The sequence below is a fragment of the Protopterus annectens genome, chromosome 17.part0 (assembly GCF_019279795.1).
Source record: "Protopterus annectens isolate FY-2018-M chromosome 17.part0, PAN1.0, whole genome shotgun sequence".
NCBI lineage: Eukaryota > Metazoa > Chordata > Ceratodontiformes > Protopteridae > Protopterus > Protopterus annectens.
The window spans coordinates 22384222-22399250 of NC_056751.1; the positions used below are offsets into that span (position 1 = coordinate 22384222).

The window sequence follows — 15029 nt, forward strand, 5'->3', positions numbered from 1 at the left end:
TTTTGGAATGAGTCAGTGTGGTGTTTTCTGAAGTGGGGCTTTCTGGAATGTGATCTGTTTGGCTTTGACAAATACCAAAAGGGAGACTTGTTTTCTCCCTTATCCCTGTGCTCAATGGACAGAGTAGGGATGCTTTAGTCCTGGACAGGCTTCAAGGATTAAGCAATGATTTTCCCCCATTTTTTCTGATTATGAAATTCATCCAGAAGGCAAGGCATTACAAGGCCATGACAATTTTGGTAGCCCTGTTTTGGCCTAGACAGCAGGTATGGTTACCACTCTTCAGGTGGTTTTGTGTAATTTTTTTCTCAGGCTGCCAGTGATGGAAAATTATTTTGTTTTACCCTTTAGGCATGGCATATTCACATATTTGGACACTAATGTTACCAGCTTAACTGCTTTGATTTCAGTGATTAACTAGAGATTGGATTTTTTGAGCAGAGTGGTGAATGTAAATTGTCATCTAAAAAACTGATGATTTTATGAATCGTGGAGATCCTAGGGTGGGGCACCTTGAGAAAGCTGTATTCAACTAAATTGATCTGCTCGTTCAACAAAAAGTCATCTAGAGTCACATCTGTCCTGTGATGGGCAATATTCATTTAATTGATGGAGGTTTCCTCATAGGTGTCTGTATATAATAGAACCAACATTTCTTCGTGTAGTCATTGGTGTCCATAATCAAACTTGACCACAAGTATTATTGTGACAGCAAAAGGATTATATATGTTGCCTCATGCCAAATGTGTGAATGCTTTTATATTGGAAAAAGTAAAAGGGCATTGAGAAGTAGAATTTGTAATACGACATTCACAAACATATTAAAAAACATCCCTCTCATTCTTTCAAGTACATTGCCATTGACCATGTCAATTTTAGGACCCAGGGATGGACCATCTGATGAATTCCTTGAATATAAGGACCTCAGGTGGCAGCTAAAATGTAATAATCCAAAAAAGGAGTGATACAACTCTGAAAAACCAATAATCCACAAAAGAGTTGTATAGGAAGTAAAACTGCCACAGTCTCAGTCCAAAAACGTTACCGTGAATGAATATGAATGAGTTCAAGTCCAGCACTGAATTTATTAACGCTCTTTTATTAACAAACTGCGTTTTCGTCCCAACACATTAGGACTTCATCAGATACCTTTAAAAACAAAAATTACCACTTTATATACCAAATAATTTCACTATTAACCAATAAAAACAGTTTCAATTAATTCAAACTATCGAATCATTCTCAAATATTCATGAATATTCATTACCCTCATAAATATGTATTACTTAAAAACGTGTTTTTATTTCAAACCTTCCTTAAAACATTTATTAAATAAATTATGTGTATTTATGACATTTATGAGTTATAAAAATGCAAACTTCATTTAAAAAACGTAATTTATACACTTATTATGGGTCTAACTACATATGTTTAAAATGAATGTATTTTTTCCATTGATAGGTCTCCCTCTAGTGTTTAAAACCAATATAAAGTGGTAATTTTTGTTTTTAAAGGTATCTGATGAAGTCCTAATGTGTTGGGACGAAAACGCAGTTTGTTAATAAAAGAGCGTTAATAAATTCATGCTGGACTTGAACTCATTCATATTCATTCACGGCAGCTAAAATGTAATGCTACTTTTCCCAGAACTAAACAACATGGTCTCTATTAGCAGTATCCTGAAATTTAAAAGCAATGTTTGTTATATAAGTTTTGCTCCACTGCTAATGTTTAGTTTGAAACTGCTTTAATCAAGGGGCCGATTTTTTAAAAAATGTGTCTTTTTTTACCATTTTGGTTTTTAATTGTCTCAGATGCTTTTAAAATGTGTTTGTTGTGAATTTGTTATTAAATGAAAAATGTTTCTTTAAATGCATTCAGTAATTGTTCTGGTCATGTGGTTGCTAAATGTTGTAAAGCTGGGTGTTCCAGACTTGCTGTTATTCTGATTGTCTACTGTATCTAGATGAAAACACTAAATTTGTTTATTAAAGTGAGGTGCATCCATTTCTTGTTCTCATTTATTTTTTATCAGCTTTCTATCTGCAGTGGAATCTTTGATAAAATGGAATTAAAATCCCCAGCCATTATGACTTCACCTTTCATGTAATAGGCTATAGTGTCTAAGTAATTTTTTTTGCATCTTTAGCTCCAGCTCTTGAAATCCAATAAGATTTCACCAATGTATATAGTTTTCTGTTCCACTCAATTGTAACAGTGCGTAATGTACTATTTTTATCAATATAGTTATCTTTTACTTTAGGCATTACTGGTGAGTTCTTCCATAAAATGAGGGTGCCTCCTCTTTTAGCTCGAAAGACGGAACCTGTTAAAACTAAATTATTTAGTGAAAGTTTATTTATATCTTTATTAAGCAAATGTGTTTCCTGTATAAATACTGTTTGAGCTTTATGTAATTGTAAGTATTTGAAAATACTTCCCTCTTTACTGGACTATGCAATCCATTAATATTAATATATATGAATTTAAAATCAGACATTTATACAAGAGAGAAAAACATGTATGATGAAATCACATTTATGTGCAGAATTTCTTATATACTTTATATGTAACTATATGAAATCTTCAGCTATAGACAAAACTTCTGAAGCAAATAAATTGCCGAATGAAATAACCATAAAACATTCTACCATGGAATAACATATTCCTAGTTTGTTGAAAACAGGTGAACAAAAACTACCTGTCAACCTCTCCTTTAGACTGACAATGCTTAGCTCATGCTTCTAATTCTTATTAATGGGTCTCATATTTTTAGTATACATCATCTTAAAAAAGCCTGTCTGTGAGTTGTTATGAATAAGAAAAGTTAAACAGGTGTTCATAATCTTTATTATAAGTTGACCAAACTGAATATCTCTGCAATCACCTTTCCCTGTACCTCATATTAAGTCAGTTATTTTCATATTTATTAATTTATTGGTCAGATGATTTTATATTTGTTCTGTTTTATTTACTGTGTGTAAAGTTGTTCAAAAGATCATAAGTTCATAAATTAGTACCAGGTTAACTGTCTTTGTGTACCATTCCAAGTCCTGCCAATTACCCCAGGTGAGAATCAAACCCTGCACCTGGTGCCTATAAGGTGAACACCTTAACTGCTGTGCCAGCCTCCCCTCTTGCAGACATACTGTATTTATATTCTTTAACTCTATACATATTTACTTATACTGATCTCTTTCCGTTTGTGTATTATGCCTTGCACTACTACTATATTCCTAGGTTTTGTATTTTAGCTGTAATCCTAGTGTACAGTACCATATAATAGAACATTTATATTTACCCTTATATATTTGATGCTGTTTAATCTAGTACTGCTATTAGAATCAGTCCTATTTTTCCTTACATGTTATGTCTAATTATAACTGAACAAACATCTAAAAAATCTTCCCTTTTAAGATTCAAACTTTCCATAATAAATTGTTCTGCGATATTAAATTCTGTTATCATTAAAAAGAGACAATACCAGAGAAACACAATCCTAAAATTTTTATCAGAAGTGTCATTCTATAGGCTAGTATATAAACTATCCTTTTGGTATACTGCAAACATTCAGAAATATTTAATAACTGGTAGTGATTTAGAATGCAATTAACTGTCTTTTCCTTGTTATCCATTTTGTATTCATTGACATCTTGGCATATGATTCAAAATATTATGATATATTTACTTTTAGACAAGAAGAAGTAACCTGGACATTTCTTTTCCGTAGCATTGCAAAAGTGCTCATGACTCTAATTAAGCTGCTTCAAGCTGGTCCTCGTAATGAGGGCTTGCAAGTGAACAGTTCATCAGCTACAGTTCACACAAAAACATTGAGTGAATCATCTGCATCATACATAAATTCCTCAAACCTTTCCAAACCACTAAAAAAAAAACAATAAAAACATTTCAAAATGTTAATCACTAAAAAGCGATTGTATTTAAAGAAATAACATTTAAGGATTTAGTAAGTACTGTATGTATGAGCTGTTTAAAATAAAGCAGACTCTCATTTTTAAAGGAGACATAGAATATGCATTTGCATTAAAAGAATGACAGATGTGTGATCCAGGTTTAACGTGTAAAATTGTGAATGTTCCTTTAATTTGCTAAAATTCCAGTAATCACATTTATATATGTAAGAAACTGTATTGTTGTACTTTGTTTACAACAGCATAACTTTCCTGGGTGCTATTGCATGCCAAGTGTGCTGTCAGTAGCAAGCATTCAGAAGTATGTAATAACTGACCGTGGTTAAGAATCTAATTCACTGTCTTTTGCTTCTTATCCAAGTTGTATTCTTTGACATATTAGCATATGATTGAAAAATATTATAGCTATTTACTTTCAGACAGGAAGAAGTAACCTGGAGAGTTCTTAGAATTTTCAGAACTCTGACAGCATCGCAAAAGTGCTCATAACCAAGTTGTTTCAAGCTGTTTTTTATGATATGGGCTTGAAAATGAACAGTCCATCAGTTACAGTTCACACAAACATGCTTGCAAGTGAATCCATGCCACCTCCACACCAGACATCAATCCACTCCAAACCACCAAAAAAACAACAAAAAACATCTGAAAGTATCCCAACTGCTAAAAAGCCATTGCAGCCAAAGAAATAACCATTAATGATTCAGCAAGCACTGTTTGTGTGAGATGTTTAATTGTTTGTATGAGATGTTTAATTTAAAGCAGATTGTCATTTTTTTAAAGGAGACATAGCATATAAACTTGCATTAAAAGAATGACAGCTATGCTTGATCTAGGTTTAACTTGTAAAAGTGTGAATGTTACTCTAATTATTTGGTATATTTTCAGTGGTAGTTTTTATATATGTAAAAAGCTGCATTTTTTATACTATGTTAATAACATGGCATGTCTTTCCTGGGTGCTATTGCATGTCAAGTGTACTATCAACAGCACATTAATGGACCATTTTAGGAATCCAGAATGTAACTTAACATGCCTCTTTAGTGTCATTTTTTTTGCATCTTGTATTATGTTTAATAGTACATTACTCAACTATTCCAAGATATAAGAAAATGTGCCACCTAACATAGGTTTCATCATAATAATGATTCACTTTAAAAGGTTAAACTATTAATTTTATTAAGAGTCTAAATGAAAACAAGTGGCTTTCATTTCATATGTAGCGAAAAGAGTCAAACTCGTAACATTTTTAAAAGGGAACTAGTAACCATCTGAAGTAGGGAAAGAAAGAAATGATTTGCCTTTTAAAAAGTAATATACAGCACCTGTTCATAAGTATTCAAGCACTGCTTTAAATTAATAACAATTCATGACCATGAAATACATTTTCATTTGTCCTTCAGTGTTTTACTGTTCTATGTTTTATTAACCAACCATCTCAAGTTGCATTTCTCTTCAAAGGAGTTGATAGATTCCTGTCCATTTCTTCTGTATTTTCTAGGACTTTATTTTTCCTTTACATCTTCCAAGGTGTCTGGGCAACTTACATTCTCATTAATTATTATAGATCACACTGTTCTGTCTCTGTTCTAAATTATTTATTACATATTCAGTGATAACGTGAAGTGGCTTTATAGGAAATAGTGCTCTCTGATGAAGATGAATGTTCATTTTATTTTTCTCCGTGGTGTGTGATCAGAAGTACTAATTTTGGCTGTAGTTTTTGGCTGTTGCACTTTGTTTTGACATGTAGATTCTGTTATGTATGAAATTGCTTTTTTGCCTTTTCCCTTCTTATGTTGGCTGTGCAGTTCGTTCGCTCATTCATTCATTCTTTGCCAACTACACTAGTGGACTCTTTGCAGAGTAGACCTGCGATGGAGATGGTATTTGTACTACTTGAGGAATTTTGGCCAGGGCATCGGAGAACTTCCCTTACTTTTTCATTAGATGCCATGGGATCATTTACATCCATCCACCTGAGCTGTCACCAACTCAAGCAGATTGTTTAATGTCTCATTTTGAAGAACAGCACACTCAGGAGTGATGCATCCCCAGTGTTATACTACAGTGCAAGTAATCCAGGCACCTAGAGTGGGAATGGAACCCATAGCCTTCTAGCCTTCCAGCAGCAGAGACTGTTTAGAGCCATAGAAGTGCAATATGAGTTTCACATGCTTATGCTATTTTTGTAAATAAGATAAGTTGTTATGTTGCCTGTGCTACTAAGTTTGCGTGTGTGTCTGAGTCTTAGCAGAAAAGGAGCAATGGATTAGTGAATTTGCTAGGTTTTTAAATAAAATGTTGTAGTAATAAGTGTATATTGTTTGCATGTCAGTTAATGGGTATCAGTTTTTTGAATCTTGTAAGTATCATCTGTGGTATGCTTTTAACTGACAACTGTAATACTATTGTTTTGTTTGGATTTTGCCAAACTCGTGATCTGTTTTTATACAGAAAAGTGTCTGGTCAACTTACCCACTTGGTTAATAGCCAAATTAATTTAATAGCTGGTAATTTAATAAAATAAAGTGAAAACAGAAACAAATCTGTGTATCACATGCATGGATGCATGGTAGTGTGAAGTTTCCTTCTTTGAGAAGGGTAACTTCTTCGCTAGTTGGCTGATATAATGATAATGTATTTTCTTGTGATGGGTAGTGCATATCATTGCAGTCTAAATTAGAAAGACATTTGCACTTTTGGTTTGAGTATTTTTCTCTCTCTCTTTTTTTTTTTTTTTTTTTTTTTTAGTGGGCCACTTTAAAGATACAGAAGAGAACCCAGGAAAAGAAGAAACGTCAGAGTAGCGCTTCAAATGGTAAGCATCTGTCAGTTTTACATGGAATATGACCAAACAAAAGCAGAAACTTAAATCTTGAGTTGTGAGCAGGTGCAGATATCTTGCATTAGTTATGTAACACTTGAGAATTTGACCCTCTTTCATGGAAACTACTTTTGGGTGTATCCTGTCTGCCTGTTAACATTTGGTATCCTTTTTCTGAAGGTTCTGGCAGCCAGGGATGATTGACTGCAATATCATAACAACCCACACACAATGATGTTGTGCATTAGCTATATAAACGTGCTTATTGCCTGTGCCTGCCATTTCCTTTTTGATGCTCACATGATTTATATATCAATCTTTGCTGCCACTGATTAAAAAAAAAAATCTGCATTCTTGTGCCCTTTGGATTTGTTTTTGGAGTAGATAGTTTCCAAATGCAGGAAAGGTGGCAGAAGGAGGCTCCTCAAGGGAGTTATGAGAAGGTCTTTCGTGAATGTTGCTACCTAGCACTAAGGGGTTCTTTAAACCCACTAGAAAAATGCAGCAGAAACTAAAGTTTCCTCATGTACTCCTGTTATATTTTTGAAATTAGTCTTAAAGTTGAAATATGTATGTTTATATAGTCTGTATTGATTCATATAAAACCATTTGCACTAAAGCTGAAACACTAGAAAGGTGCGTTGAACAAGCATCTAAAAAACATTTTTGCAAGGGGGTCCTACACCCCCCACCTGCACTGCTAATTATGTATTCCAAATCCAAGATCGCACAACAGTGGGGAAAATGGCAAACTCACAGAACGTAGTGTGTGAGATCTGCAAAAGAACATCTACATTTTGGCACAGATGTAACCCAACAAACACTAGTATCAAAAAAACGAAATGTACATACTCAAAAAAAAAATGCATATAAATTATGGAATTACTTTGCGGTCTGTATTTTTCTTTCTTTCTCTTTTATATTTCTTCAAATGTTTTGGGTTTTTAATACCGTGATTCGAAGGGACTCTGTTCCAAAGTTTCTTGTTACAGTTCGAGTTTGTGAAATTAGTTTTGCTTCAGTCTTTACTGTTAGCCAAAATTGCTGTTCTCAGTACCACCAGCAGTGTACTTAGAATTGCCCCCTCTTGCAGTTCATATGGGGTTGCATGTATTGGTAGCATATTTAAATATGATTGTAAATTATTTTTATTAGATTTGTTGCTTCTACTGTTGTTGGAACTGTGTGGTACCTTACACATTGTTCTCATTTCTGCTTGCAAATCCTGGTGTTTTTATGACTTTGTGTCTATATGTATATAAAACACTGTAATTTCTGGCTGTAGCAATTTCATTGATTACTGCTACTTTAGAATTTTTTTCTGGGACTAGTGTATCTGGTTTTCTTGCATTTGTTGTTTCAAATGTTGGTACTGGGTAATGCCATGACTTATGAATGTCATGATTGTCAGTAATGCTTTGTGGTTCATGTTTCCAGTGCTTCTCCTTTACTTCTGTGCTGTAGCATTTGCATACAAAGCACAATGCAACAGTCTTGTCATGTTGTTGTGCTTTTTAGTATACAGGTCCTCGGCCACATGTGTATCACACCCAGCAGATGTTCTTCATGTTTCACTGTTGCAGTCATGACATTTGGGTTATCTGCTTGCAGGTAGCCCACAGTCGGCCTGATTAACAAAGTCTTGGGTCCTGCGTCGGTTGCTGTCCCTTCTTCCATGACGTCAGGGATATAAAACATGCAGCTGATGCCATTACATCAGTCTTTCTTGCTGTACGGTGCCCGAAGCAGAAGCAGTTCGCAAGTGCCGGTCGGCCAATTCCTGAAATTTTAGATGTTCATCGTGTTACACTGCTGCAGTCATTACACTTGGGTTATCCTGCCGTCAAGCGGTCCCGCAGTCGGCCAGAGTTCCAAAGTCTTGGTCCGGCATCGGTTGCTGTCGCCTCCTCCCTGACGTCAGAGCGACAGGGGTATATAAGATGCAGCTGACGCCATTTTCTTCAGTCTTTCTTGCCACACGGTGCCCGAAGCAGTTTGCAAGTGTCGGTCGACCAACTCCTGAGATTTTCATTCCGAATCAAGAACCAAAGTCTTCTAAAAAAAGCTAAGTACCCCGTTGGGGAAACTTTTTCTTGCCTCAGAGTGATGTCAGTTAAAGTTAATAACTGTATTTCTTGTGGGAAGCAAATACCTCATAAGGATTTCCACTCCTATTGTATTCCATGCCTAGGCCCTGACCACGATGTCACTGGTTGTCGGTTTTGTGCTAGGTTTAACAAGCGCACTATTAAACGTCGATTTGATTTTGCCCGACATTATTTTGGTAGAAAATTCAATTATACCATGCCGTCAGAAATTCCGACGACTGCAATGCATAAAAAGTGCAAGGACAAGGACAGGCATCCGAGGCCCAAAACGGATGATGAGGCCTCTTCTAGGCCGGTCACCGGTTCTCCGGTTTTCAGCGAGGTGCCTACGCAGCCCCTGACGACCATTTCCACAGAACCACAGACTGCCACCGACTCCCAAGTGGAGCTGGTTGGGCCTTCGGATGCACTAGGCCTTCAGTTTACCGATCCTAAACCTGCAGAGGAAACCGAAGTAGCTTAGCATTCCACAGCTACAGAGGGTGTTTTCAGACCTATCCAGTTAACTATTAAACCCTCTGTTAAATCTAAGCCCCCCTTAAAAGCAAAGAAACAGATACAACTCTCTCCAGGACAGGCTTCCATGCCTAAGAAACAGATGCTAAAAATGGCAGAGGACCTGATCACTCTGATCAGGGGGTCCCATCCCCTTCCTGATAAAATGGCCAGGCAGGATGCAGACTATGAATCTTCTGACCAGGTGTCCCTCTCCTCTGACTCCTCCTCGGACCTAGGATATTCTTTACCCCCTTATGAGGATTCTGATGCTGAGGAATCAATTCCATCAGCCTCTCCGCCTGAGGATTACTCCTTTGGGGAGACCTTACATACCATGAGAGAGCATTTCCATTGGGAAGGCCAGGATTACTCAGAATCTAAGAAAAGACTCGGAGACTTCCTTTTATTGCCCCAACACAGACCCCTTGCTATTCCACCAGTTTTAGACATTGTGGATGATGTGTACACTGAATCCAGTTTGAACCTGGACTCCTTACCCCCCAGCCCCAGTTAAACCTGGTAGATATTACCGAGTCCCTGACTCTCACAAATTTCTGTACAAAAGCCCTGTTGCTGACCCTGAAACTATTTCTCAGGGACCCAAAGGGATTAAGGTCTCATCAGCAAAAAACCCAGTCCCCTCTGACAGAGATTCCAGAGCATTAGACAGATGGGGAAAAAAGGTATATACGTCTGCAACTTTAGCAATGAGAGCCTTGAAATGCCAGTTTCACATGCTAAAATATCAGCAATTTTTGATGTCTCAGTTGAAACAAAAGATGCTAACAGAATCAGATCCTCCTAACTTAAAAGAAATGCAGGATTTATTGCAAGCAGCTGAACAAGTGGGAAAACATACTTTGCAATGTGGGTTTGATTCCTTAGAGGCCTCCTGTAGAGCAGCAGTTACAGGCTCTGTCATTAGAAGGCATGCTTGGTTAAAAGAACATACGATCTGAAGTAGGCACTTCATTTGTCAGCAACCTTTGGGATACGGATCCGATCTCGGATCCGAGCCAGCAACTTCTACCACAGCATAGATCTGAGCTCCTAGCTCCTCCCTTTACCCATAATCCCCTGCCAACCCTGACTGACCCCAGATCTAGTTTGCCGCACTACAAGCTGGATTTTCGAGCTCCTGCTACTTAGTGAAGATTTGTGAGAAAATTTTTCTATTTTTACTCCCCTTTTCTTCGTGTGAGTGAGAGCGAGTGTTTAGGTATCCCATAGCCCTATATCTCTCTCAATTTAATTTAATTCAACTTAATTTGTGGTTATTTTTCCTCCCTGCCCTCGCTGGTTGTAGTGTGTGTTTGTGGTGTGTGTAGGGGCCTAGTGAGTGTGTTTCTATGCTACTATGTCGGAGGCCCCTAAAGCCATCTTTTCAAAGTGCACCGAGTGTGGCCATAAGTTTTCACTGGCGGATGGCCACACCCGGTGCATTAGGTGCCTTGGGGTTGAACACCTCTCCTCGGGATGCGCGATTTTCGCAGCGTTCAACCCCAGGGCACTTAAGGACCAGAGGTCGAAGCTGATTCTGGTGGGCCTTTTGCCCCCGGATTTGGCTCCGGCCTCCGGTGCTTCTGTGGCCGCTACCCAGCCCTCGGTGGCAGCCACCCCTGCCGCCCTCCGGTTGGGACTCAACCTCCCGCTTTGGGATAAGCAGCGGGCCGAGGACTCCTCCTCGGCCCTGCCCGCCAAATGGGCTTCTCCCTCCAGAGCTTCTGGATCGCCTCCTCCTCGGCTCCGGAACCCTTGCTTCTCACCGGGACCCGGTCCCCGTCGAGGTCATCGAGGCGGCACTCTAGGTCTGCCTCGGTGGCCTCTTCGAGGTCCACTTTTAGCATGTCAGATGCAGACATGGACCGGATGATGAGGAGGTTCATCCAGGCCCAACTGCAGATGGGAGTGCTCTTGCTCCCCCCCCCCAGGGGGGGAGCTCGACCCCATTATTTGCTCCAATCGCTCCTTCTTCGACCCGCTTTTCGGGTTCGAAGCATTCGGAGCAGAGCCACATTGGATCCGGGGGTGGGTCGGAGCCGACAGTGCTGGTTACTTCGGCTCCGACTGGTCCCTTGAGCTTGTCTGATCCGACCTTTCGGAGCCGTGGACTGAGCTTCGGATCCGAGGGATTCGGTGTGACTTCGGCTCCGTCCCGGTCGGAGCACACGGGTCCTTCGGATCCAATGGTCTCGGCCCCAGGTCCGGTCCCCGCTTCAGATCCGAGTGGGAGTCGACTCTCGGATCCTATCGAGAGTGGCTCCCCCTCGGCTTTCGCTGTGGTGGAGAGGCATCCGGGCCTACGGTCCTGGCTTTGGCTCCCCCCTGCACTCCCTCTCAGCTGGTTCAGGCTCCCATCACCTGGCCTTCGGGGCAGCCTGCTTCAGCGCCTCTGGGTGTTCCTTTGGAACATGACATTGCTGGTGAGACTTCCTCGGACAGCCCTCCCGAGGAGGTTCCTCACAAGGCTAAGTGTAAGAGGAGGCACGTGGACTCCCCCGAGTCCCTTACGGAAGATACGGACTTAGATGAAGGGGAAGGCTCCCCAAGGTCACCCCCCGCGGATGTCTCCTTTGGAGACATCATGGAAATGCTCAGGATTAGGGGAAGGTGGTCTACCCCCAAGGCTTCCTCTGATGAGTCCATATTCCTAGAGGCGTTCGAAGCAGGGCCATCTACCTCTTGGGTGTCCCCTCTCCCCGACCCCCTGGTGGACCTTATCTCCACAAGGGCTTGGAAGGAGCTGGACACTGTAGAGCCAGTCCCCAAGCACCCAAATAGGATCCTGAGTCCCCCTGCAGAAAGAACCCACTGGAGCAGAGGTCTTCCCGTGGATGCCATGTTGGTGGCGGCGGCCACCAAGAGGGAGTTGGCTCAGGAGAGCTCCACGGTCCACCCACCGAGCAAGGAGTCTCAGGCGATGGACCGCCTTGGGAAGCGGGTCTTCAGTTCAGTAACCTTCTCCCATGAGGGCGCTGAACTATATGGCACATGTCATCCGGATGCAGCTAGATCTAATAAAAGAATACGCTGCCTCCCCCCCCAGAGTCCATGTCGGAAGGGGACAAGCAGCTGTACTCCTCCTGAATGTCCACTGTACGTTCCGTTTCTAACACCTCTGTGCGGCTCTTGTCTCACGCCACGGAAGGAGCCACTAGAGCTGGCGGAGCCGGCCTGGTAATGAGGCGCCAAGCCTGGCTCTGACATTGTGACTTCTAGGAACCCTTTAAGGCATCATTCGCGAATGCCCCCTTTGATGGTTCTGCACTGTTTTTCGCGACACTTTAGTCCAGAGCTAGAAAGACGGGAAGACATTGTCTGCCATCGGAGTCTGCTTCTCTGCTCCCCAGAGGTCCTTTTCTAGGAACCAAAAGGGTCAGAAGAAGATGTGGTTCCGGAAATCGCATCAGTCCCAGTCTGCTCCGGACAACCAGTCCTCTCGTGGCAGCGGAGGACAGGGAGGACACCGCCCTAGAGGCAGAGGGGTTCCCAGAAATTTTGGGTCCAAAGAACCCTTCTCTGAGAGGCTCACGCAGAACCCCTGAGGGGTTGCCCGGCTGCTCCACTCTGGAGGCACCTAGCAATGTGGGAGTCCTTAACAACAGATCGCTGGGTGCTTCACATCATATCCAGAGGTTACCAAATTCCCTTTATTGTAACCCCCAAAACCAGAAGCCTCCCCGACGTACCACCCAATCAGAGGGAGGCGGCTGCTACAGAAATTCAGTAGCTTTTACAAAAAAGAGCCATCCAACCCGTCCCCCCAGATCAGCTCGGATCAGGGTTTTACTCCAGGTTCTTTCTGGTGCCAAAAAAGACCGGGGACTTTAGGTCTATCCTCGACCTCTCTCTCTTGAACCTGGCAGTACCCAAAGAAAAGTTCCGGATGGTCACGCTACAATCTTTTCTCCCCCTGTTACGGGAGAACGACTGGATGTGCTCCATAGACCTCAAGGGTGCGTACTACCACATTCTTGTGGACAGACGTTCCAGGAGGTTCCTCCGCTTCTGGCTGGGAGCCAGTCACTTCCAGTTCAGGGCCCTCCCCATCGGTCTCACCTCAGCCCCCAGGGTGTTCACCAAAATCTTGGCGGTTATAGCGGCCCATCTGAGGCTTCAGGGAATTCAGGTCTTTCCGCACCTGGACGACTAGCTCCTCATCGCCCCAACAAGGCATCTGCTCTGTTCAGGCAGGGATTACTTCCTCAATCTTGCTCCACGCCTAGGGTTGACTGTCAACATGGCTAAATCCTCTCTGGCTCCTACACAGGTAATAGATTTCATAGGGGCGAGATTGGATTCCAGACTAATGCTTGCTTTCCTGACTCCCGATCGGCTTCAGAACCTGAGTTTGCATGTTCAGGCCATTCTCCAACTTCCTGCTCCACCGGCGGAATTGATCCTGAGGGCTCTAGGGTCCATGGTGGCAGCAATTCCTCTGCTGCCCCTAGCCCGTCTAAATATGAGGGTCCTGCAGTGGACCCTCCAGGTGCAATGGTCCCCGTCTCGCAACCCCCTGTCCCATCCCATTCCCCTAAGCAGGGCTTGCAGAGGGTCGCTCGTGTGGTGGCTCCAGTCCCCGAGCCTTCACACGGGACGACCATTCTCGATGCCTTCCCCCGTCACCACAGTGATCATGGACGCCTCTCGCCTGGGGTGGGGGGGCACTATTCAGGCAGAATGGTCCAAGGCATGTGGAACGACATAGAGACCACCTTGCATATCAATGTCCTAGAGATGAGGGCGGTGTTTTTGACGTTGCAGGCACTTCACAGCCTTCTTCTGATTGGGACGATTGCGGTACAAATGGACAACATGTTAGTTGTCTGGTACATCAACAAACAGGGGGGAACCAGGTCTTATCCTCATTGTCGCGAGGCCATGAGAGTGTGGGAATGGGTGATATCCACCAACCGCTTTGTCATTGCAACGCACATTCCGGGACGGTCCAACATCCTAGCAGACAGACTCAGTCATTCGATTCTGACCCCATACGAATGGTCTCTCAATCCTCTAGTAGCAAAGCAAATATTTGCCCAATGGGGGCAACCCTGTTGCGATCTTTTTGCCTCTCCTTCAAATACCAAATGCAACAGTTACTTCGCTCTAATCCCCCCTCAGGGGGAGTCCCCGAGAGACTCTCTAGTACATGCTTGGCCACCCGGTCTCCTTTACACTTGCCCTCCATTGCCCATGATGCTAAAACTCTTACAGAAAGCCAGTCATCTGGGGAGCAAAATGATCCTCATTGCCCCATTCTGGCCTCGTCAAACGTGGTTCCTGTACCTATGGTCTCATCTGATTCATCCACCCTGGATTCTGGATCCCCTCCCGGATCTCATTACTCACCCTCTGGGTCTTCCGACCCCCAACCTGGTCAACCTCAAGCTGACGGCTTGGTTGCTCCAGTTCCACTCCTGATAAGGACTCCCGGAATTTCCTCACCAGTCAAAGCCATCCTAGTAGCAGCACACAAACCATCCACCAGAAGGGTCTATCGGAGTAAGTGGAAACATTTCTCCATCTGGGCGGAGCACCATCACTTAGATCCTTTCACGGCACCTCTTACGTCGGTTTTGGATTTTCTAACTACCCTTTTTCATCAGGGGGCTAGCTGCTCTACAGTCATAGTACAACTAGCAGCGATTTCGCATTATCATGTAGGGC

The 15029-nt window shown here is 42.2% G+C and overlaps 1 protein-coding gene across 1 annotated transcript in view; it reads left to right on the forward strand.

Annotated features, from left to right (window-relative positions):
* Nucleotides 1-15029, forward strand: part of GPAT3 (glycerol-3-phosphate acyltransferase 3) — a 1164625-nt gene that overhangs the window by 211228 nt on the left and 938368 nt on the right. Inside the window, exon 2 of the mRNA XM_044059343.1 lies at nt 6684-6750. Within this exon, the coding sequence (XP_043915278.1) occupies nt 6684-6750 (67 nt within the window). The remainder of the gene's footprint in view (nt 1-6683; nt 6751-15029) is intronic.